General features: G+C 41.2%; 3 protein-coding genes and 1 non-coding gene across 4 annotated transcripts; 1 reads left to right on the forward strand and 3 right to left on the reverse strand.

Moving 5' to 3' along the window:
- Positions 1-468: 468 nt before the first annotated feature.
- AC3HAE_007824 (transfer RNA leucine (anticodon UAG)) lies at positions 469-550 on the reverse strand. Its single transcript has one exon. It is a non-coding gene; the product is annotated as a tRNA-Leu (tRNA).
- Positions 551-5,752: 5,202 nt separating this feature from the next.
- On the reverse strand, positions 5,753-13,716 carry cdr2a (cerebellar degeneration-related protein 2a). The gene is made up of 7 exons (XM_084488357.1): positions 13,512-13,716; positions 12,858-12,970; positions 10,849-10,997; positions 9,709-9,885; positions 8,605-8,928; positions 8,142-8,448; positions 5,753-7,454 (listed from the first exon to the last, which is right to left on the reverse strand). The coding sequence occupies exons 1-7, from the start codon at positions 13,588-13,590 to the stop codon at positions 7,170-7,172; spliced, it is 1,434 nt and encodes a 477-aa protein (XP_084344483.1). The 5' UTR covers positions 13,591-13,716; the 3' UTR covers positions 5,753-7,169.
- Positions 13,717-13,856: 140 nt separating this feature from the next.
- Positions 13,857-18,068, forward strand: mfsd13al (major facilitator superfamily domain containing 13a-like). Its single transcript, XM_084488656.1, has 8 exons — positions 13,857-13,958; positions 14,234-14,492; positions 15,052-15,366; positions 15,695-16,132; positions 16,683-16,837; positions 17,106-17,189; positions 17,416-17,559; positions 17,916-18,068. The coding sequence occupies exons 2-8, from the start codon at positions 14,277-14,279 to the stop codon at positions 18,055-18,057; spliced, it is 1,494 nt and encodes a 497-aa protein (XP_084344782.1). The 5' UTR covers positions 13,857-13,958; positions 14,234-14,276; the 3' UTR covers positions 18,058-18,068.
- A 669-nt stretch (positions 18,069-18,737) lies between these two features.
- Positions 18,738-21,131, reverse strand: LOC311384407 (immunoglobulin superfamily member 6). Its single transcript, XM_084488657.1, has 6 exons — positions 21,008-21,131; positions 20,507-20,851; positions 19,750-19,850; positions 19,601-19,651; positions 19,222-19,335; positions 18,738-18,876 (listed from the first exon to the last, which is right to left on the reverse strand). The coding sequence occupies exons 1-6, from the start codon at positions 21,108-21,110 to the stop codon at positions 18,814-18,816; spliced, it is 777 nt and encodes a 258-aa protein (XP_084344783.1). The 5' UTR covers positions 21,111-21,131; the 3' UTR covers positions 18,738-18,813.

Genomic DNA, 21,131 nt, shown 5'->3' on the forward strand with positions numbered 1-21,131 from the left:
AAAATATTAATATCAATAAACATATTAAATGCTATATTTTGAATGCTTCACTCGCTATGTGTTTTTTTTATGTGATATGCGTGCAACAGTGATAAACAATGTATAATATAATTCAATAGTGATATTTGCATATGTCTCATGTACCCAAAATTAAATAACAAAACCTCAGGATTATCTTAATCTGGGAGCTTCAATGTAGAAAAAATGATATTGTACAGAATGCAAGGTATACGTATATGTCATAGAAAATGTATTTTGGTAAAGCTATTATGATTTTTTTTTTTTTTATTAGCATAGTATGGTATGATATACAATCTACAATCAGCTGTTCAGTATAGTGTGTTAGAGAGATATAAGCTTCCTTCCAATGCCGGTTGATTGTGGGAGTTATTATATAATGGTTATCGGTTAATGACGTTTTGTCCAATTTTCTATTCGACGATGTTAATTTTGTGTCCTGAAAAAATCTGGCAGCGGTGGGATTCGAACCCACGCCATCGAAATGACTGGAGCCTAAATCCAGCGCCTTAGACCACTCGGCCACGCTACCACAACACGGCGATGTTGAGGATTTTTAAAATTAAACATATAGCTATATACTATATAGCGGTTTAACTAATATTAGCGCAAATCGAAATAATAATATAGTTTGAGCTAATCATTATTTTATATAAGTTGTAGTATTAACTGTAATTAATATTAAATTTCTGTTTTAATTGAGTATATTAAATTGTATTACTTAGTTAATCATTAGTAGGCTATTCATATTAACATAGGGTGACCAGACGGAAATGCTGTCCCCGGAAATGTCCCCGGTTTTCATTGTGACTGAAAGATCCGAAATTGTAATAAAGGAAAAAATGAAAAAACTAAAATGTTGACCAAAAGACATGTGCGCACCGTATCTACTGCTCGCACAGCCACAAGCTAATGCAGCCAGAACAAGCCCCTCTAGAATGCACATATAATAGCTGCGCAGTAGAACTATCTTCTTCCCTTCGCGAGAGGCTACAGGTAGCCTACCTACGCCGTACTTTCATGGCATTCGTGCATCTATTCAGCCAGCTATGGTGTAAACACAGCAGGAATATCATTGATTGAATACGATTGGCAAACCAAAGGTGTTCTTGTAAGTGTTACTATTTATCATGCTGTATATGTTATTTAATGTTGAATTGATGTGTATTATCTACGATGTGTGTGTATGATCACAGATCTGTTTGTCTGACAGACACAGCTGTTTTGCATGTTGTGTCCCAACTGTAGCAATTCTGTGTGTGCTTGGGGGAGGTGTGTGTGTGTGTGTGTGTGTGTGTGTGTGTTGGTTTTTGTAAAGACCATTGTATTAAATTAAGTGATTAAGTGATTTTAAGGATGTTCTTGATCTCAGCTAGAATTTACTACTTAAAAAAAACATAATTATTAATCAATTCCTTTGCAATTTTGGATTTAGAGTGAGAGAAACTGCTTTGTGAATGGTAAGGGCAGTGTCCCCGTTTTAGTTTTTCTATGTGTGGTGGGGGCGATAAACGAAAGGATGATCTAGGGAGTTACACCAACAACGCCACTTTAGGACTTGCACCTAAAGAATTTACTCTTTTTCAAACTTTACTTTCTCAGAGCACAGGTCGGTACACAAATGAATACAGGCACGGTTTATAGAAAGTTTAACAAGTTTTATTTAGTCACAAATGGGAACATTAATTTATTTAAGTTACTTATCTTCTGTAAAAACAATTATAGTTATTTTTATTTCCAAAGAGCACAATATTAATCTGTACCACAGACTCAGCTTAAGTTGAGACTGAGGAGATAACTAAGCTGAGGTCCTGCACAGCAAACAAAGAAAAGAAACCAAACAAAATATCAAACAAACTCAAATCAACACAAAAGAAAACAAAACCCATAATGCTACATGCATAACTTTTGCAGGTCCTCAAAGCTGTGCTACTTCCCACCCCCCCACTAAGGAGTCGCGGTCAGTCAGTCTTAAACTACAGTACACTACTTTAAAACGAGCGTCTAACTGACGAGGGCAGAGCAACTATGAGCAAGGCAACAAAAAGAAACAAAACGTGGAGATAAAGGCAAGAGGCAAGGCAGGGCAACAACAGCAACCTAACGCCAGGCAGGCTGCATGGCGGGCTGTAGCCTGCACCAATAAATAATGAAGCCGTCAGAAGCTAGCGGTGGCTAACCGGAAGGGGACACACACACACACACACCATCACGGCATACACGCCAACCTAGAGAGCGAACACATGGCACATACTTGGCAGAGGAGAGAGACTGAACAACCACGGGACTATATGAACAGGTCTGCATTAGCAGCCCATGACGCGGCTGCACTACAGGTGCCGGTAAGGGGCGTGACACACACCTGCTGCAATCGCCAGACCTGCTGCAACATAACTAAAAGACACAGAAGGGAAATACAATATATACATTTATACAGCCAATAACCACCCGGTTACATATGACAAAAACACTACATGTTTGGAGGTTTTTACACCGCTGAACCCAAAATGTCTCCAGATTTTGTCTCAGAAATCTGGTCACCTTATTAAAGAGTTGTTCAAAAGTTTCAACCATGCAACCAACTATATCATTCATTTGTTCACTTAATTTGTTATTATCGTTGTGCAACCATGGACTCTCGTATCGCAAGTTGTTTAATTAGAACTCTTTTTTATGTAGATGTGACATATTTTAGTTGTAATATTCCCTTGTGATACATTTTAGCTGTAATACTCTCACATAGCCACATAAAGCAGCACCGAGCATAGTTTAGAGGTAATTTCCCCTCACAATCGCCAGAGGGCAGCACTGAGCACATTTGACAAATTAGGCAGTGATACTCTCACACAACCTCAGAGGGCAGTACTGAGCACATTTAACAAATTAGGCAGTAATACTCTAACACAACCTCAGAGGGCAGTACTGAACACATTTAACAAAGTTACAACATTTACACATAGGGGCAGCAACGGGCACACAGAGGAAGGCCGTGTCCCAATTCAGGGGTTGCATCCTTCGAAGGACGCATTTGAAGACCGCATACGTCACAGCGGCGCGTCAAGTGCTGTCCCATTTCGAAGGGTCCTTCGAATGCGGCCGAGATATGCAGCCTTCGTTTCCCGGATTTGAAGGACGCATCGGATGCATCCTTCACGGCCCCACGTATCCCAACATTCATTGCGCGTTGGATATTTTTTCAGAAATGGCGCGGAGAGAGCGGAAGCAGCAGCTGCAGCGAATACATATTTAATGACAAAACTACGTAAAACATTTTTTTATATAAAAGTAAGGTTGGGACCATTTTAAATATGTAACTTTATTGTCAAAGTTCAATTACATTAACGCTAGACATATAACGTTAAACTAATTAACGTTAAGCCAACGTCCTCTCTTCCTCTTCACCCGCCGGCTCCGGCGGTGAATCTTCTCCCACTCCTCCAATAAAAGATAAAACATAACCAATAAAATGATAATTTCTGGCTCCATATATCTCCTCCACTGTCCGGTTTGAACCGCAGCTGTCAGGGTTGCTAGGAGACAGGAGCGGCGCGTGGTCACGCAAGGTAAAGCACGTTAACGGCTGGTTGCGCAATCCGGAAATGCTCCGTAGGCTAGACCGTCCCATTCCACAACGCTCGTTCGGCCTTCGATGCAGCCTTCGCGGTCTACGAAGGCTGCATCCTTCGAAGGACGCATCCGAAGTGAGCAAGTTTTTAGAGCCGTAGAAGAAGTTTACTTTTACCTGTTTATAAAAAGCAACAGCTGAACAGAGGCGGGCAGAATATCTCGGCGGCGTATCCTAGATGCCAAGCTTAGAGATACGCTCCGCGCGTGTTATATACCATTCCTCTCCTTTTGTTTCATAGACGATAGACAATAGACCAAAACCTTAACCAAATAAAGTGAGTTAAAAGCGATCCTGTCTCGGCGGCCTTTCCTGGACTAAAATATCATAACATAGACTAGCCTAGTCAAGGCCTGCGGTTCGATGAATACTTTTCTATTAGATGTAGGTACCCAATGTGTTCGCGTTATCCATACAGCATGGCCTTTTCATGCATTTTAATTGCCCATAGATAGGCTACACCAGCGGTCCCCAACCACCGGGCCATTCAGATCTTAGCAGATCTTAGCTAGATTCCTGACCGGGCCTATGGCCGGCGGCGGAACCTATCCTATACCTATACTATCCATTGGAAATTGACACAGTTTCTCGTCGGTGAGTTCGCCTTAGCACTACAGGCATCATGCACTTGGCACGTGATCAGACCACCAGCTCGGTCCTTGGAGTTGTTGGTCGTAGCACATTGAGACTAGTGCCGCGGTCAGTCGACCGCCTATTTATTTTTGTTCTCCGAACGGCTCACTGTAAATTCACCTCCGCACAAGTCTGCGCTGTGCGCGCCCTGCTGCTTAATCTGCTATCCTCTTTCTCTCTTCCCCCCCCCCCCGCCTTCACTGCTTTGATATGAAAAATGGCTGAGGCAGGTGAGTGCTCCGAATCAAGTCGAGTATTTCAGGCCAACTGGTAAAGGAGTGTCACGGCTTTCAAACACACAAACCATAAAGCCTATGGACGCCTCAGGACGGACTAGTCAACGCGCTGCGGCATCACTCGGGCTGGTTGTAGCGTGTGCGTGTGTGTGTGTGTGCGCGATTTCAAAGTAACAAACTCAAAGCCGATGCATGCGTCCAAAACTTCGTTCAAAACCAAATAAACAACAAAAACAGCGTCCCTTATTCGCTTTAAATACTTTACCGCGCCGTATTAATTCTCAAAAAAAAAAAAAAAAAAAAGTGTTTGAAGCGAATAAGCAACGCTGTTTTTGATTTTTTTTTTTTTTTGGATTTGGTTTTGAATTAATAGTTTGGATGCATGCATCGGCTTTGAGTTTTTGTTTGTCACTTTGAAATCGCATATGCTCGTAATACACACACGCACGAACACACGTGCACGCACGTTCATTCACGCAAGCAGGCACCCACTACAACCTGGAGAGGCTGTAAATGCTTTTAAAAATGATAATGGCTATAGACAATTTTTGACCGGTTACAAATTCTCCCAATTTACAGACTATTCCTCTGTACATATTTGTTTTTTCCTGCATTTTACAGATTTGTGAGGAGTTTTTCTGTATTACAAACAAAGATCTACTCGGAATATTCAGAGCTGCTGTAGAAAAATATGCGCCCCTACTGCTGAGTTTGTACCGCTCCCGAAAAACAGAGTTTGGCAAGGACCTGAAGGAGATACTGAGAAAGCTTGATGATGAGGTGTGTGTGCACAGTACAGTACCAAACAATACTTTTGCCCAGATGAAATTCAATCTGTTGAATTACAATTAGGAAACTTTGACAAAATTATCATAATGAAGCACTGTTTGGTGCCTATTTAAGTGTTTTCTACGTTAAAAAGAGTACATTATTTATAAGAAATTGTGAATCAAAACGACACATTATTGTTAATATGTCAATGTCTTTATTAAACTTACTGTATTTCTACACTGAGGGACAAACGAAAAAGGTAGAGGCGTTTGCATATAAGCGCTTTAATTATTGAACAGTACCTTAGAAGCAGCAATACCTTCAGCCACATCAAGCCCAACAACAAAGTTATTTACGCAGTTATAGGCTACTGCACAAAATGCATGTTAAAATACTGATCACCAGCAATAACAATCTCTAAACTTAGTCGACAGTAAATACTAGAAAAGCTTACAGCATTTTCTGAAGCACCTACCACAGGATGCCATAATCCTACTAAATTGAAAGTGCATAGGTTATTAATAAAAAAAGAAGTATAAATAGCATTTCCGAATAGATACAACCAATGCCAAAGTACAGCAACACTTATCTATGATATATAAGATTTATTTGAGATAAAAGATAAATAAATTGATTTAGGGTGTCGATTCAATGTTTATCCCACCAGGTAGGGATAATTACAGTAGTGTTAGTCTTATGAACAATAATCATACAAAAATATACTTTATTTAGTTACAATTTTTTATTACTAATTGGCCTCTAAACATTTGAGAATAAAACGCTGTTGAAAAAACAATAATTTAATTTGTTAGGAGTGACTGTAAGACACATAAGGAATTAAAGAATTACTTATTGCCGAATATCAATAAATACAACTGAAAGCTATTTAGTATTGGTCAAATTTAGAGCTTCAAAGTATTTTGAAGTCTGTATTGAGAAATAATAATCACATTAAAGATCAGGTACACAGTGACATCTTGAAAAGTCAATAAAATCATCGAAAACAATAAATAAATAGTTTGACAATTTAAAAAAAAAAAGTAGTATCTATTGGCACTGGACTATATATTTTTGGAAGATGCAATAACTATAGCATACAGTGTCAAAACAAATAGAACAATCAAGAGTTAGTATTTCTGTTATCAAATCCACCTTGTGACCAATTAAGAAATCGTTTGTCAGCCAATGCATTCTAACACTTGTTACTTGTATTGCTGAGAAAAAGAGACCACTAGTCTCCCTTTGATAGTTACCCAACCACTTCAGTAGTCCAAACTCTTAACTGTACAAAGCCCTCTATTCATTCCAGTCTATGGTATTATGGTTTTCATTATGAAAAAACCTGCATGTAATAAGCATCAACGTGAACAAGTGGCCTTGATACACTGTTCATTGAACTATGCAGCATAAGCTCAAATACTGGAATATAATACTTATCGATTTTAAATTCCTACCGTAAGAGGAATTTCAAGCTTTTGCAGAACTAAAAAATACTGCTCAACTCCCCTCTATCAATGCATTGATTCAATATTGCTAATAATACATATCTGGTGGAAGGAAGTATGGGATGACCTAAACAATTGAGGTGTTTACCATCTGAGGAGACAGCATGGATCAATATTCAAGGATCATTTCAAGTGTGTGCCAAAAAAACACTATATAAAATGGTAGAATGGAAGGATTGCCCAACATCTCACATCCATCAACATGGATGATGTGCATATCTACATACACAGTACAATCGGTGCTTGGGGGACATTTTTGGGAGATCTCTGAAACAATGGACACTGCATGTTATCCTTTAACCAAAACACTTTTTACAACAGTAAAAAGTGGCGAGTCCCCCTGAAACGTGTACGAGAATCGTGCGTTCGAGGAGCCGTCCATCAGAACAGAGGACGAGGGCAGGGCCCTTCAGCTGGGGCCCTCCGGTGGTTCTCACTCAGGTCCTCCTTGGTCTTCTGGATTCGGGAGAAGATCTCTGCGAAGAGGACCTTGTACTCAGCTGGCGGGCCGTTCTCCGGAACGATAGCTTGCCCTGATGGAGGGAGGTCTGGGGGAGGATGGCAGGCCCCGGGGCCCCCCACCTGTGGCGTCTGCATCGCCTTGTGGCTGAGCATCCCCAGCGAGCCCCCCTGCTGGCATCGCTGCAGGAGCTCCTCATACTTCACCTAGGAAACACATTATGTGATGCTAAATGTGAATCAAATATATATCGAGCAGCTTCCTAACTTATGACTCCTGGTTATTGTTAGGTTGCTTTCATGCAGTAACAGTATACTGCATTGATAAAGTATACAAAGTATATGTTGGTTAGGGAATGTTATAAGGATATAAGGATCACAATAATGATAAAAGAAATAACGGATCAACACTGCTTAGTTATTAAACCTCGGCAATATAGCTTTGTCACTTCACGACTTTTGTTAAGGATTATTTGAAATCATGTGTAACTAATGATAAAATCACTGATTGACTTTTTCAGTCTTTTCTTCTTGCAGGTAAAATATGAACCACCCCATCTTCTCGACTGCATGAAGGTTTATGGCAGCAAGTTTGGGGTTAGACAACACAAGTATGAGGTAAGATAACACCAGTATGCGTTGAGACAACACAAGTATGAGAATAGACAAAACCAGCATGCAGTTAGACACCACTATGAGGTGAGACAACACCAGTATGAGACTAGACAAGACCAGTATGAGGTCAGACAACACCGGTATGAGGCTAGACAACACCAGTATGTAGTGATAAAAACACTGGTATGGGGTTAAACAACCCCAGTATGCGGTGAGACGACACCACTATGAGGTGAGAAAACACTGGTATTGGCTTAAACAACCCCAGTATGAGTATACCTGCAGAGCACTGTACTGGGCGTCCACCTCGTTCAGCAGAGACACGCCCCTCTGCTTCACAGCCTCCGCCCGCCGGATACACATCTGGTCGTGTCTACGGCGAAGCTCCTCCGCCAGCGCTCCGCTCAGGAAGCTGTCACTGCTGCACCTCGGACGACCTAGCTTGGCTCGCTGCAACTCCTTCTCCTGATCCTCCTCCTTCTCTCTCGCTTTCTCCTCCTCCTGCACCTCCCCGTCATCATTCCTCCCCTGGCTGGGCTTGTCCTCCACCAAGGAGAAGAAGACCGTGTCTGGCAGGAGGCGGGCACTGCAGAGAGACAAGATGGTTACCATAAATAAAGTAAAAGAAAACGTTTGCTTGGGAAGTTGATTCTACGATTCTCACGCCAACAACAAGATTAATCATCCTCATCACTAACCCACCCCATCCTTGTGACACATACACATCCCTGGAAGTCCTCACCTGCATGCGCGTTCCGACCTCCACAGCAGTCGCATCTCCTCCACCTCTGCCTCCAGCTCCACCTGCCTGGCCTGGCAGCCCTCCAGCTGGGCCAGCTGCTCCTCCAGCGCCCCCTTCTCCCCGGCGGTCACCTCCGTCTCCCGCTCGGCCGCCTCTCGCCGGCTCCGCTCCGCACTCATCTGGCTCTTCAGGGTCTGGATGGAGCGCTGCAGCGCGGCCCGCTCCACCCCGGGGTCCGCGTCCAACAGAGAGTCCCTTCTCCATGGTGGTGGAGAGGGGGAGGACCAGGGCCAATCGGAGTGCCACTCACTGTTGGACCTGGATCTGCATAGATGTAAAAAGAGCTAGAATCAGACCTCCACGATGAAACTATTTGGGATGGAACAACCGGGCTGCAGATGCAGTTTATTTGATGTCATTGGTGGCATGTGATGACAGATGACAGCCATTACATTGGTATTATTTGTAGAGCGGAAATACAATACAAATAATGATATTATATTCATTCCATTTCTGTATAATTTTAGCTTGATAAATTAATATATGGGTGTTTGCAGCCTTTTGAATATCCTATAGTCAGTGTACAGGTCAAATAACATATACATGACAAGCTCAAGAATCTTTTTCTATGAAAACTGTGAAGATTAGAATATATATAGAACCTAACCTTAAAGTTATGTAACAAAATGTAAAACACACATTTTTGTACAAGAATGTGTGTTTTACATTTTGAAGAACGTAGTTATTGTTGTTACGCAAGCATTCACTCTGAGGATTATCCAAAGGCCTTGGGTAGGACTAAGTGGCTCTGTGTTAGTAGGCAGGGATAAACAGAACTCTGTTTACATAGAAGAATCCAGTGCTCCAGTATGAAACGCTCACAACTGAAATAAACTTCCTGGGGTAATCGCTTCACATTGTTTTAACTTCCTTCCTGAGAATAGTTCCTTTTTACCCTGATACTTGCACTCATACCTGATCTGAACACACACACACACACACACACACACACACACACACACACACACACACACACACACACACACACACACACACACACACACACACACACACACACACACACACACACACACACACACACACCTCTCTTGGTGCAGGTTGTACAGCTCCTTCAGACAGGACACACTCTGGGCCCCTAGGGTGCGTCTGGGGTCGGCCAACTGCCTCTTGGCGCGCTCGACCTGGGCCGCCTGCAGCTCCTCCATCTGGGTGTGCAGGTCCTCCATGTGGCCCTGGAGCCCTTCTACCGTGTCAGTGAGGCTGAAACAACAGCAGTGGTGGTGGTATGCAGTTAGCGCTTGAGGATCTCGAAGCACAACATACTTGCAATGCATTTTGTAGTGTATTGAATTTAATTGAAGAGTAAATACATGAGTAGAATGGTAGATCGGTAGAATGGTAATCTTCTAAAGCATAATTTTATTTGTATTCATTATGGCAGCGCACACATCGGCACGCTATTAATAATGACACAATTAGGACTTTAATATAGACAATCCAATTGAAAATGAACATCTCTACAAACACAAATGAATAAACCTGCGTATCAAAAGACAATACACATCTGTGTAACAAAAGACATCACTAAAATTGAAGAGCTATATAAGTAGCTTAAACTCAGTGCACTAAAGGAAGCCAATAGAAAAAAACGTCCATAGTGCAGGTTTAAATAGTTACTATGAGGCAGTGTTTCCCCAAGGAAATGTCTTAGTTAAGGTGGTCGCTGCCCAGAGTAAGGAGGCTCTGCAAAAATCTTTGTGAACATTTTTGGGGTATTTTGCTCAAAGATGCCAATCCACACTAATGAAATAAACAACTGTTTATTTGAATACAAATAGATCTTCTTAATTGTGGCACAGCTGACAAGAAGCATTCGCGCATGCTATCCTGCGTGGCTGTATATACAACCATCAGATGCTGCCGTTTCAATTCCATTCAAAAAGCAAATATCAAATATTACCAATGCATTATTTATCTATATTTTTTGTACCTGATGGAAGTACGTTTTCTTTCTTTTTGTGAGTTTTGTACTTTGTTTATGCATAGTAATAATAAAAAATAAAAAAATAAATATATATATACGTATATATATATATTAATTTTTCAATACATTGGTAGTCAAGGCGGGGCCCTAGTGTTGTTAATGCCGTAACCATACAGTGCTGAGGGAAACACTGTTTGAGGTAAACACAGGGCTGCACCATGCCAGGTTTTGATCCAGACCTGTTGATCCTGTGCTGGGCCAGGCGGTTGTCTGTCACCAGCCTCTGGTTGCTGTGCTCAAGGTCCCTGGCCACGAGGTCCAGCTGCTCGTACACCTTAGCATGCTGTTCGTTCGTCTGGCGCAGGAGCTCCACCTGCTTACTCAGGTACTGTCGGAGGGGGAGAGTTCCTTTTTAAGTAGGTTACGAAGTGCACCACAAAACCAAAATCAGGTGTTGATGCCAAATTCTCACGCCCATAGGGGAGAAGAGAGGAGTAAATAAGTTCAGTCATCAAGTTTAGCGGTCCTTTATAAGCAGGTTGCAAAGTGCTCCACAGTCTATAAAAATCTGATATCGGTACCAATCAATTTTAAACTCAACAAATGTAGTTTGTTAACTGCAAAAAATATGGAGTTGTTTGGTCTTTAATGCTGGGGCATTATGGACTATAGGGTTGTGAATGTACATGGGTGTAGCATTTCAACCACTTTATGGCCTAGCCTACAAAGGCTCTTCAGAAGTACTGTAGTTCACCCTATAGCTCTGCTTGATACTCTTGATAAGCTTTGTAGTAGATTTGTAGTATTGGATGTTAAATATTAGTATTTAACATCCAACCACAGTGAATCACATATGATCATATGATCGATTTTTCCCAATGGGAAGATTTTATCCGTAGCTTTATAAGTCCTCTCTCGAAATTAATATTAAAATGAAAAAGTATTAACGTAATATTACGTGTGATAAAATTAGCTGCATGAGAAATGGAGGCATCAAGTTCATATTCAAAGTTAATAGTACAAATGTGAAATTCAGAAACTTCAGAAGTTGAAGCTGAGGTTTACGATGGAAAAAAGTTGGATGTTGGTAAAAATAACATTCTCAATATAAAGGGACTTTAATGTAGATCGGTAGAACTGGGGAAAAGCGTAATCCTAAACAACGTCACCACAGTGATGTTGTAAGCAGGTGAAAAATGTGAGAGAGATGACTTAAAATAGGTCAAGTCAAGTCCCTCAAAATGATGACTATTTCATAAACTAGTCCAGTAGTCTAAAGAGCTACAAAACTAAATTTAAACCAATGATTGGCAGCCATCTAGGTGTGTGTATCAGCAAGGGTAGGCACTTATTCTGACCTTTACAGTATAGGTTAAGGCTGAATGCTAGATAGGGGTCAGACTGTTGTAGATAATCCTATTAAACTCAATCTCTCCTGAAGCCACCGGCCCACTTTCTGCATATTAAGGCTATTATCTCTATGACACTATGACGAATGGCTTGTCTTGCAACCAAGAGATTAATAGTCCGAAATAGGCTGTAGAGACTGCACAATGAATGAAAATAAATAATGGTTAATTATGACTGTTGCACGTAGTTTGCATGCTACTAATGGAAACTGGTTAGAAGGCGTACACATAGGTTTCAGCTCTATCCTCTTATGGTAAACCACAAGCTAGAACACGGATTAATACGCTTGAGCAATGTGGATTTGCATAACAGCCCTACAGATTGGTTCATATTCAGGACTTTGCTAACCATGTAATTTATAGATGGTTGTTTGTTCGGTCACCCGAGACAAAAGGTTATGCAATCTTCTCTTGCGCCAAGTAATAACTGGCATGATTGGCGACAAACACAGAATGTCATTCTGTGTTTAATGTCTCTTTTTTACTCGTTTAACTTAACAAGGTAAAGAAATAGACATTGAAAGACATATTTTATCATTTTCTGTTATGGTAGTGAATCATTCGTAAAGGAATTGCTACCATGACAGAGAATGGTAGTCTACCATGGATCTTTCAATGCAATACTCTTCATCCAATACAATGTGGTGAAGTAGGTTTAAATACATGTTCAAGGTTGAAGAACAAACTGCCAGGTGCCAGTATAAAAATGAAGGTTATTAATATGAGTTGACCAGAGAAGTTAACAGATCCTTTGAATGTTGATTAGGCATCACTCTAGGCTGCCAAAACAACAACAACAACAACAACAACAACAACAACAACAAGACAGTATTCGTCACCTCTATCTCCTGAAGCTGTTCGCCGTTGGTTGCATACATTTCACGCAGAGATTGTTCCAGCTCATGGTTCCTGTCCAGTAAGGTCTTGCCCAGTTGGGCTGCCAATTGGAGATCTATGAAAACACACGGAGACACGTAAGAAATAATTAATTCATGTAATTCTCATAAGAAAACATGAGAACGAGATCAAACGATCGTCAATAAAGCACTATGACTCTATAATAACATAATGCCAACCGGTCAAAACAATAGTACCAACATGATAAATAACTGCCTAGGGGAAATGGGGGGAGGGGGAAGAAGATAACTCTCACGGGTCATCAGTGAGTTCTCATGAATACAAAGTGTGACTATCACAAGAGTATGCTAAATTTCAATGTTTACAACGTAATTAAATCTTTCATTGTTAGATATCTATTATTATTATTATTATTATTATTATTATTATTATTATTATTATTACGCATGATGTTTAACATTACTGGCATGCAACTTTAGACGACATTTCAAAAGGAGCAGCGGGTAGGATACAATGTTGACATTTGTAGACTATTGAATCAATTGCTACACCAATCAGATGGTATATTGTTATAACTCCAACCCGTTATTATGATAACAATTGGCTGTAGGGCGCGACCGCCCAAGGTTCCTTACCATGTTCGAGGTCCTGCCTTCCATACCAAGGCTCTTCATCCTTCTCAAATTCTTCTTCTACTATCATATCTGTTAACATTTTCGGAGAGAACTTTCGAGGATGCCTCCGACCATAATAAAACTAGTGGCCATACAAATATAGATTTGTAGGCTATGTATAGCATTTCCCAAAGAAAGTAGTTGCCTGCATACTACATCTCCAGGCATCTCCCGCAACGTGGCAGACAAACGCTTAAACAGGATAGACACCCGAAGTGGATTTCAACTCCATTTGACGTCAGCGAGGATAGAACGATGATTGACCAATTGATAATAACTGGGCGGGGCCAACATATTCCCTTGTCCAATAGAATCTGTGTTGACAACTTGAAGCCGTGCACATCCCATTTCCGCATACATTCAACAGGATCTGCAAAGAATTATTTGGTGAAAGTATTTTCTACAAAGGTAAATAAAATCACTAAAACGCTGTTGCAAATGATCGATTATATTACTTCAAACTGTTAAAGTAATAAAGCGGTTACGCGAAGGGGGGATTTTTTAGCAACGTAATGACTGCATCCCATGCAGGACTTAACGCTACTATGCAAATGTATCCACAGGTAGGCCTAGATCTAGGTAGGCCTAGTGCTGTATCCACAGTTAAATCTTTCAATAATCAATGGTGACGCTTTTAAAGATCAACTGTGCAAAATAGTAACGTATACATTCTTTACTAATAGGTTACAATGAATGTGCGGGACGTATGACATTTAACCACCTAACATGGCATCAGAGATACCCCGCTCAGGTGCGCGCACCTACGGCGGAGGAATTAACGTCATGCGACACCTGATACAACTCGGGGCCAACCCTGCAGCCATGGCCTTCTCCATGACGACCCTCGGAGCTGGCATGATGAACAGCATATTCAGCTTCTACTATGTCAAACTCTTTCTCAATAAGTACAAAATATCAGAGGGTGCCTTCCATCAGTCACAAGTATGTCTCTGTATTTTATTCGTGTAAACATATGTTCTTAATTAGAATATTTGCTGTGATGTGTAGCCTGTCCTTAATGTATATAATATATAACTTGTTTAAAAGGACAAACAAAATCAGTATGTCTCTGGATGATATTCATATAAGAATATGCTATTTGCTATGTATGTTCATTAAAATAATAATAATTAATAAAATAATGTGTCCTTAATATACAGCACAATATATAACTGGTATACATGGATAAACTAAATCACTGTCTCTGTATTTTATTAATAGGCTAACATTTCAAGGTTGTTGTTTTTTACGGAAACATGTTATGCTCAGAACAATATACCAACCCTGAAGGATATGGCCCTAAAGAGTTTTTGGTCATAGCCTTTGTATCTTACTCCTAACTAATCAGTGGACTGGAAGACCTAAAGGGAATATATAAAGGGCACTACGTATGTTTCCTGTCTGTTTTTGTTGTCACTTTTTTGATTGATGATTTATGCTGCTTGACCTGGCCACGATTTAATTTATTTTATTTTTTCATTTCCTTCCTGTCGTCCATCAGGTCGTGTACATGATCTGGAACGCGGTGAACGACCCTCTCTTCGGTTACCTCCAGGACAACGCCAGAGTGCAATGCTGCTCACGCCGCCGCCTCGCCATCCTGTATGGTGCCCCGCTCTACTCCCTCGCCTTTCTGCTGGCCTGGTATCCATGGCGAGTGTACAGCCCTGGCGACTGGATGTGTGGCCTGCATCTTACGGTGGCGTTGTGTGCATTCGACGGCATGCTGACATTTGTGCTGCTGTCCCAATGTGCCCTGTTCGCCGAGATATCCGGCCACCATCAGAGCCGCTTGAGACTCATCAAGTACAACCAGGTGAACAACTTAACAAATGTTTGACATATTTGTACATACATGGATACCAATTAATAATTAGACATTGAACTGTATCCAAAGAAACAGACATTTAGTTCAGATGCATGTCATTAGGAATGGATGCAGGCATCTTTAATTGGAGCACACCAAACACCTTAGCCACACTACTATCATGCCCCGCTATGTACTGTATGTATGTATGTATGTATGTATGTATGTATGTATGTATGTATGTATAGTTGATTATTGGATTGTAAGAGAGAACAACCACATCATTCAAAGGATCCACCTCTTCTATCTTCCATCCTCCTCTCCTGTCTGACCCCAGGTGGCATCTCTGTTTGGCTCCTCCAGCGTGCTGTTCTGTGGCCTCTATTCCAGGAACATGGAGGACTACTCGGCATTCCAGAGCGCTGCGGTTGTGGTGGCGGTGCTGAGCTGCGGCTGCATGCTCTACACCGGCTTCCACAGCGAGAGCCGCTTTGACAACAAGGGCTCGTCGCCGTCGTCGTCGACAACAGAACCTGGTGACGACAAAGCATCTGGCCAACCGGCTCTCTCGTTCGCCTCGGTGGTCTCCATGACATGCCAGATCCTGTCCGACCGCAACTTTCAGCTGTTTGTGCTCATGAACTTCTTCCAGGTGTTCATGTTGGCGTTTTTCAATAACTTCACCATGATATTCACCGAGCACCTCATTCCACTAAATGTGCTCCCGCCGCTGGCGAAGAGCGTGATGTACGGCGCTGGATTCATATGTCCACAGGTAACCTCTGCGACCCCCAACTTCTTCCAAAGTACTTCTGCTTCTGCTTCCATACCATTCCTTATCACTCGATCAACATCTGCCCATTATGTCAATGTCCCAGCAAATATTTGCACATCGCACAATGCTGTTTCCATTGTGGCCATGAATCATTTGGGGGACTGTTTTATATACAGGATTGTTTTGCATCAAAACAGATCATCACATATCTGTAGATTAAGAGTCTCTGACCAAATATGCATATCAGTTGACCTCAAATGAGTTTGGGGAAACTTTGGAAAAACTGGACAGTGGGATGGATATTTTGTTGCATCCATGCCATGGACCCCACAAAAATCCAACAGCACTCAGCTGTTACCCCTGATAAAATCTTGGGACTGCCGCCTATTATCTTATTAACACTACTACTATTTGGGGATGAGTTTGTGTTTCATTATCTCCGTAGCTCTTCTCTCGATTTTTGTGGTCCTGGGAAATGACACATTCAAGAGATCATTGATTTCTTTGTCATGTGTGTAAAATCAATTAACACTACCTCTTTTCTCTCCAGATCCTAGTGCTGAGCAGCCAGAAGCTGCTCCTTGATCTTGGGTACTACAAGATGATTCTGTACACCTTCTATGTAGAGGCGGCCATGGCCATGGTGATGCTGGCCCTCGGCCCCCAACACCACTACGTCCTGGCAGTCTTTCTCACCGTCAACATGTAGGACATTGTCGTTAGAACGCTTGTTATACAGTCGGGAGTCCCGTCTTTACTTTGAATTAGTGCTGATTGTTCCCATGAGTTTACATAGAGGCAACAGATGTTTTGTTAAGGCCCCATTTAATTGGACCACAGTCAAATTGATGTGTACTCAATGTGTGTGTAGGTTGTCAATATGCCTATCATGTGTATTCATCCATGTATTTCTGCTATGTTTTTGCTCTGTGTATCTTTTTATGTACTCAATGTATTTGTTTATGCTCAACAGGGTTTTAATACAGGCAGCCTTCAGTGTGTTCAACTTGCCTTTGGCTGACATCATCGACTCAGACCTACAGAAGTATAAACGCAGGTAATGATGCGTGTGCGCACACGTTTTGATCGTACATGGAAACTCATCATTCATAATGTTAATTGGAACAATGCAGCAATTTTCAAAGAATCCAGTCTTGTAATCCCAAATGTAAAGTTCAAATAATGTTTGTGGTCATCCATTGACATTGTTGCTATCTGACATGATGTATACTGTATATTATATACTGCTAAAGATTATTTATTTTCCCCACTCCCATCTGCAGCTCTCCTCTCTCGTCTATGGTGTTTGGAACCAATGCTTTGTTCACCAAACCCGCCCAGTCTCTCGCCCCTATGCTCGTGGTGACCATCCTCAACCAGTTTAACTATGAGGACCTGAAGGTTATCACCAAGACCTCCAACCCAGAGTAAGAACACAAAGATATTGCACAAGAAAGCCTACTGAATATGTCATTTCCTCTTTCTAAGGGAGTTACCGTTTTTAACGGAATGTCCACTCTGTGCTATGTTTGTGACTTGCAAAACAGGTCTTGGTCTTATCTGTTTGGTTTATCTTGTCTATCTTGTCTGTACAATAGTCGGCTTGTCTGTCTGTACAACTTTCTCAATCTTTACATATAACCGGTCCGAGAGCAAGCCGCAAGTATTAAAAAAATAATTTTATAATTAAGAAAAATAGATGGATAGATACATGTGTAAATAACACTGACTCATTATAATGCTGAAGCCTTTATAATCACGTCTGCTCTCTTCTTACTTCCAGAGCCGCGGAGAGCCTGCACAGCGTCATGTTCTACCTCGTGTGTTTGATCCCCCTGATAATCTCCACAACACAAGCCCTGGCCTGGAGACCATTCTCCATCCGCAACAGTCACACAGTCGACACAAAGTACATCGACGGTTAACTTCAGCCGCAGTTTGACCTAAGACAACTAGTTTACAGTTGTATCTAAAGTAAATGTAATGTAGCATTTAGAGGACAAGGGATCTTTGTAGTTTACTGTGGGGTTTTTTCTGTCGTAACAAAGGGAACTTGGATCTCTATTACCAGCCCTGTTGAAATTAGACTGACTGTGATCTATGTTCTTCAAAGCTCTGGTGCCGATCTGTGCCTATCTTTTGTTATACATATATCTACTACAATGTAGTAGGTGTACGTATTTCGATTTTAAGTTTTTTGTGAATAAGAGAGAATGTGATTTGGTTTGCTTTTGTATACTTGTTTTTTGTGTCTTTTTGTAAATCAAATCAAACGATCGCCATACAAAATTTGACTATGTATTTGTTTATTAACAAAAATGTATGAAACTAAATGAATATACAATAATATAAAATGCTGCACCAATAGTTTGAGCACATCTTGACTGGATCTGTGGACTGTGCTGACGTAATTGATTGTGAAACAAAAACAATAAAGGATGTCATTTGGGGACAAAGAGTTAATGTCATTATTTAACCGTTCCACCCTTACAGAAAATGCTTTTCAAAGCTCGACGGCCTGTCTGACACAAACAAAAAACATCCTAGATTCTGTTACACCCCTTTAAATATGCATATTGATATGTGATTGATTGTACATAACACTCTATTTCCCTTCATTTACTTTAATGAAGACCAATGCATAACTTGTTTGGGGTTTTGGTGTCACCTTTATGCATAATTCATTTCCTCAGGTTGGTCGGGTTTGATGCTTTGACATTTTGATAGATGTCATCATTGGATGCCTGTCAAAAAAATGTGGTTAATTGTTTAGTAATTAATTGTGAAATTATTTTTAATGCATGGTTGTTGCCACAATGTTTCTCGTGCGAGTTGCGGCAAACAAAGTTTTCTTTAGGTTACAGTATTTTTTGATGTTGCTTTAGGATTTTCCAGTAACATAATACAACTCTCTTCAGTCCTCACGCAATGGAGGAGTATCACCAACAAAACAAAACAAAATCCATGATGCATTGTGTGATGTAAAAGCTCTTTACAGTCCATCAGGATGGTCTGACGAGAATATAGCTAATTTCTTTCAAAATAAGACACCATCTTGATGTAACATCGGTGGGTAGGACATTTCTCACCTTGCCTGGCGGCTCTTCTCTGATGCCTTCATCTGATCGTTTGCCGTGCAAGTTCCTTCTGTTGTACAACTCTTCCACCACACAACGGAACTGCAGTCTTGTTGTTGAGGAACTCTATAAGACATGAATAACAAACAATATATGTTAAGCTTAGGGTTAGGGTTATATGTCTGTTCATAACAAGCATTCCCTTAACATCAAGGAACTTTGAAGATTGAGGAAGGAAAGAGTCTCATAAAGGAAAAATAATGATCAACCACAGCCATAGTTTTTCTTCCTCAGTCTCCACCAATGGACTTACCTTTGAGTCTGATTGTATCAGGATTGCTCTATAGTCCAGAATAAACACGACACACAAGATACCACACGTTTAACTTACCTTTTTAGGCGACTCACACTTTCCTATAGAAGAATGCCGGTGAGAACCTGCCTAAAATGTAGATAGAAATATAAAAAAATCAATGCATTGTTAAGAGTTTGATGGTCTGTGGCTTATGAAGTGGAAACGTGAAATAAACAAACAATGACCTTCTTGCGGAAGATGATGATTATTAATACAAGGTTGTAAATGGCCAACAGGGTGAAGAGCAGCCACAGCAGGATGTGCCAGACCTTTTGCATGACTTCCCCTGAAAGCACAGGACAACAACAGCAAACATTGCTCAAAACTCAGCAGCAGATAATTCCCACTACAAGTAAATTTAGCCCACATTAGCTGAGGAGCAGGATATATGGAGTTCAGTAAACCTAAGTTTGGTATAAAGACCATTCCTGTTCCCCCACCTACCTACCAATGATCACCTTTATTTAAACCTTCATTTATCCACATGTTTCTTGTAGTGTTCTTCACTCGCAACCATCACCTCCCCGTCTCCTCCCTACTATCTCATTCTCCAGGTCTAGAATGTGGATCCATACATTGAGCGCAGGCCACCAGACGTCCAACCTGGGGCTCCCGAGTCCAGGCTAAACTTCACTGAGTTCTCATCCTCCCACTACCTGGCTACGACGTTCATAATCTATAAACTGACTCAATTAACACACTGTTGAAGGCGTGGTCTCTACTCGTGAAATGTCTTTTGGCTAAGGTGTTTGACTCCCAGCTGGAAATTGTCTGGGTTTGAGCCCCAATGCCCGTGGTCTAACTTAAGTCGTCCTTGGTTAAGCTGCCTCAATCCTCAACCTGCTTCTTCACAACTACGTATCTAAAATTCACTCAAAAAGTCGCTTTGGACAACAGGGTTTTCTAAATGACTATACATGTAAATATTGTGGATACTCTTACCTCTCACAACAAGAGTAGTGACTGTACCCATCACCACTTGTAAGGGAATAATCTTCCTCCGTACTGCACAGAGGTAGTTGCCACTGTCATTTGGGCTGAGCGAGTTAATGGTTAGGGTCTCCGCTTCGATGGTATACTTTGACACTTGAGACATGCGCAGCTCGAGATGGCTTTTCGCGTCAAACACAAACCACAGGACTTCGGGGGTCCCCTCTTTACATTGTAAGTCAACGTTGCAGTGGATGGAGGCGGAATTCCCTGTCTCCTTCCAGATCACCCCACTCGGCGGCAACAAGGATAAGCAACCTTTCTGAGAGCTGCCTGTGGGGAGTCCATGGACACTTACTGTCAACATAATGGAAGACCGGAGAGAGATGAGTTTTAGTAGAGTAACTGAGTTAAAATGGTTTAAAGCTTTTTTATAAATATAGTAAGACCTCAATCTTTCCCCCTCCATCTAGTGGGGATGAGACTCTAAAGCAGGATGAGCAGCACTCTTACCTGCTACAGGGAAGTAGGTGAGAATGAGGGAAATCCACAACATCAAGCTCATTTCTGAAGACTGAAAGGGTGTGATTGTCATGGATCTCACGAGTTGTTTCATGTTGCCAACCCTCAGCGACAA

Source organism: Micromesistius poutassou (genome assembly GCF_964030765.1).
Source record: "Micromesistius poutassou genome assembly, chromosome: 1".
NCBI lineage: Eukaryota > Metazoa > Chordata > Actinopteri > Gadiformes > Gadidae > Micromesistius > Micromesistius poutassou.

Coding starts and splice junctions, on each gene's coding strand:
- LOC311384407 (XM_084488657.1), bottom strand. CDS start 21,110: ATGAAACAACTCGTGAGATCCATGACAATCACACCCTTTCAGTCTTCA. Junction 20,852..21,007: donor CACCTACTTCCCTGTAGCAG/GTAAGAGTGCTG, acceptor TTATGTTGACAG/TAAGTGTCCATGGACTCCCC. Junction 18,877..19,221: donor GAGAAGAGCCGCCAGGCAAG/GTGAGAAATGTC, acceptor TTTTTTTGACAG/GCATCCAATGATGACATCTA.
- mfsd13al (XM_084488656.1), top strand. CDS start 14,277: ATGGCATCAGAGATACCCCGCTCAGGTGCGCGCACCTACGGCGGAGGA. Junction 16,838..17,105: donor GTCTTTCTCACCGTCAACAT/GTAGGACATTGT, acceptor TATGCTCAACAG/GGTTTTAATACAGGCAGCCT. Junction 17,190..17,415: donor CTACAGAAGTATAAACGCAG/GTAATGATGCGT, acceptor TCCCATCTGCAG/CTCTCCTCTCTCGTCTATGG.
- cdr2a (XM_084488357.1), bottom strand. CDS start 13,590: ATGTTAACAGATATGATAGTAGAAGAAGAATTTGAGAAGGATGAAGAG. Junction 12,971..13,511: donor AAGGCAGGACCTCGAACATG/GTAAGGAACCTT, acceptor GTGTTTTCATAG/ATCTCCAATTGGCAGCCCAA. Junction 7,455..8,141: donor CCCAGTACAGTGCTCTGCAG/GTATACTCATAC, acceptor TGTGTTTCCTAG/GTGAAGTATGAGGAGCTCCT.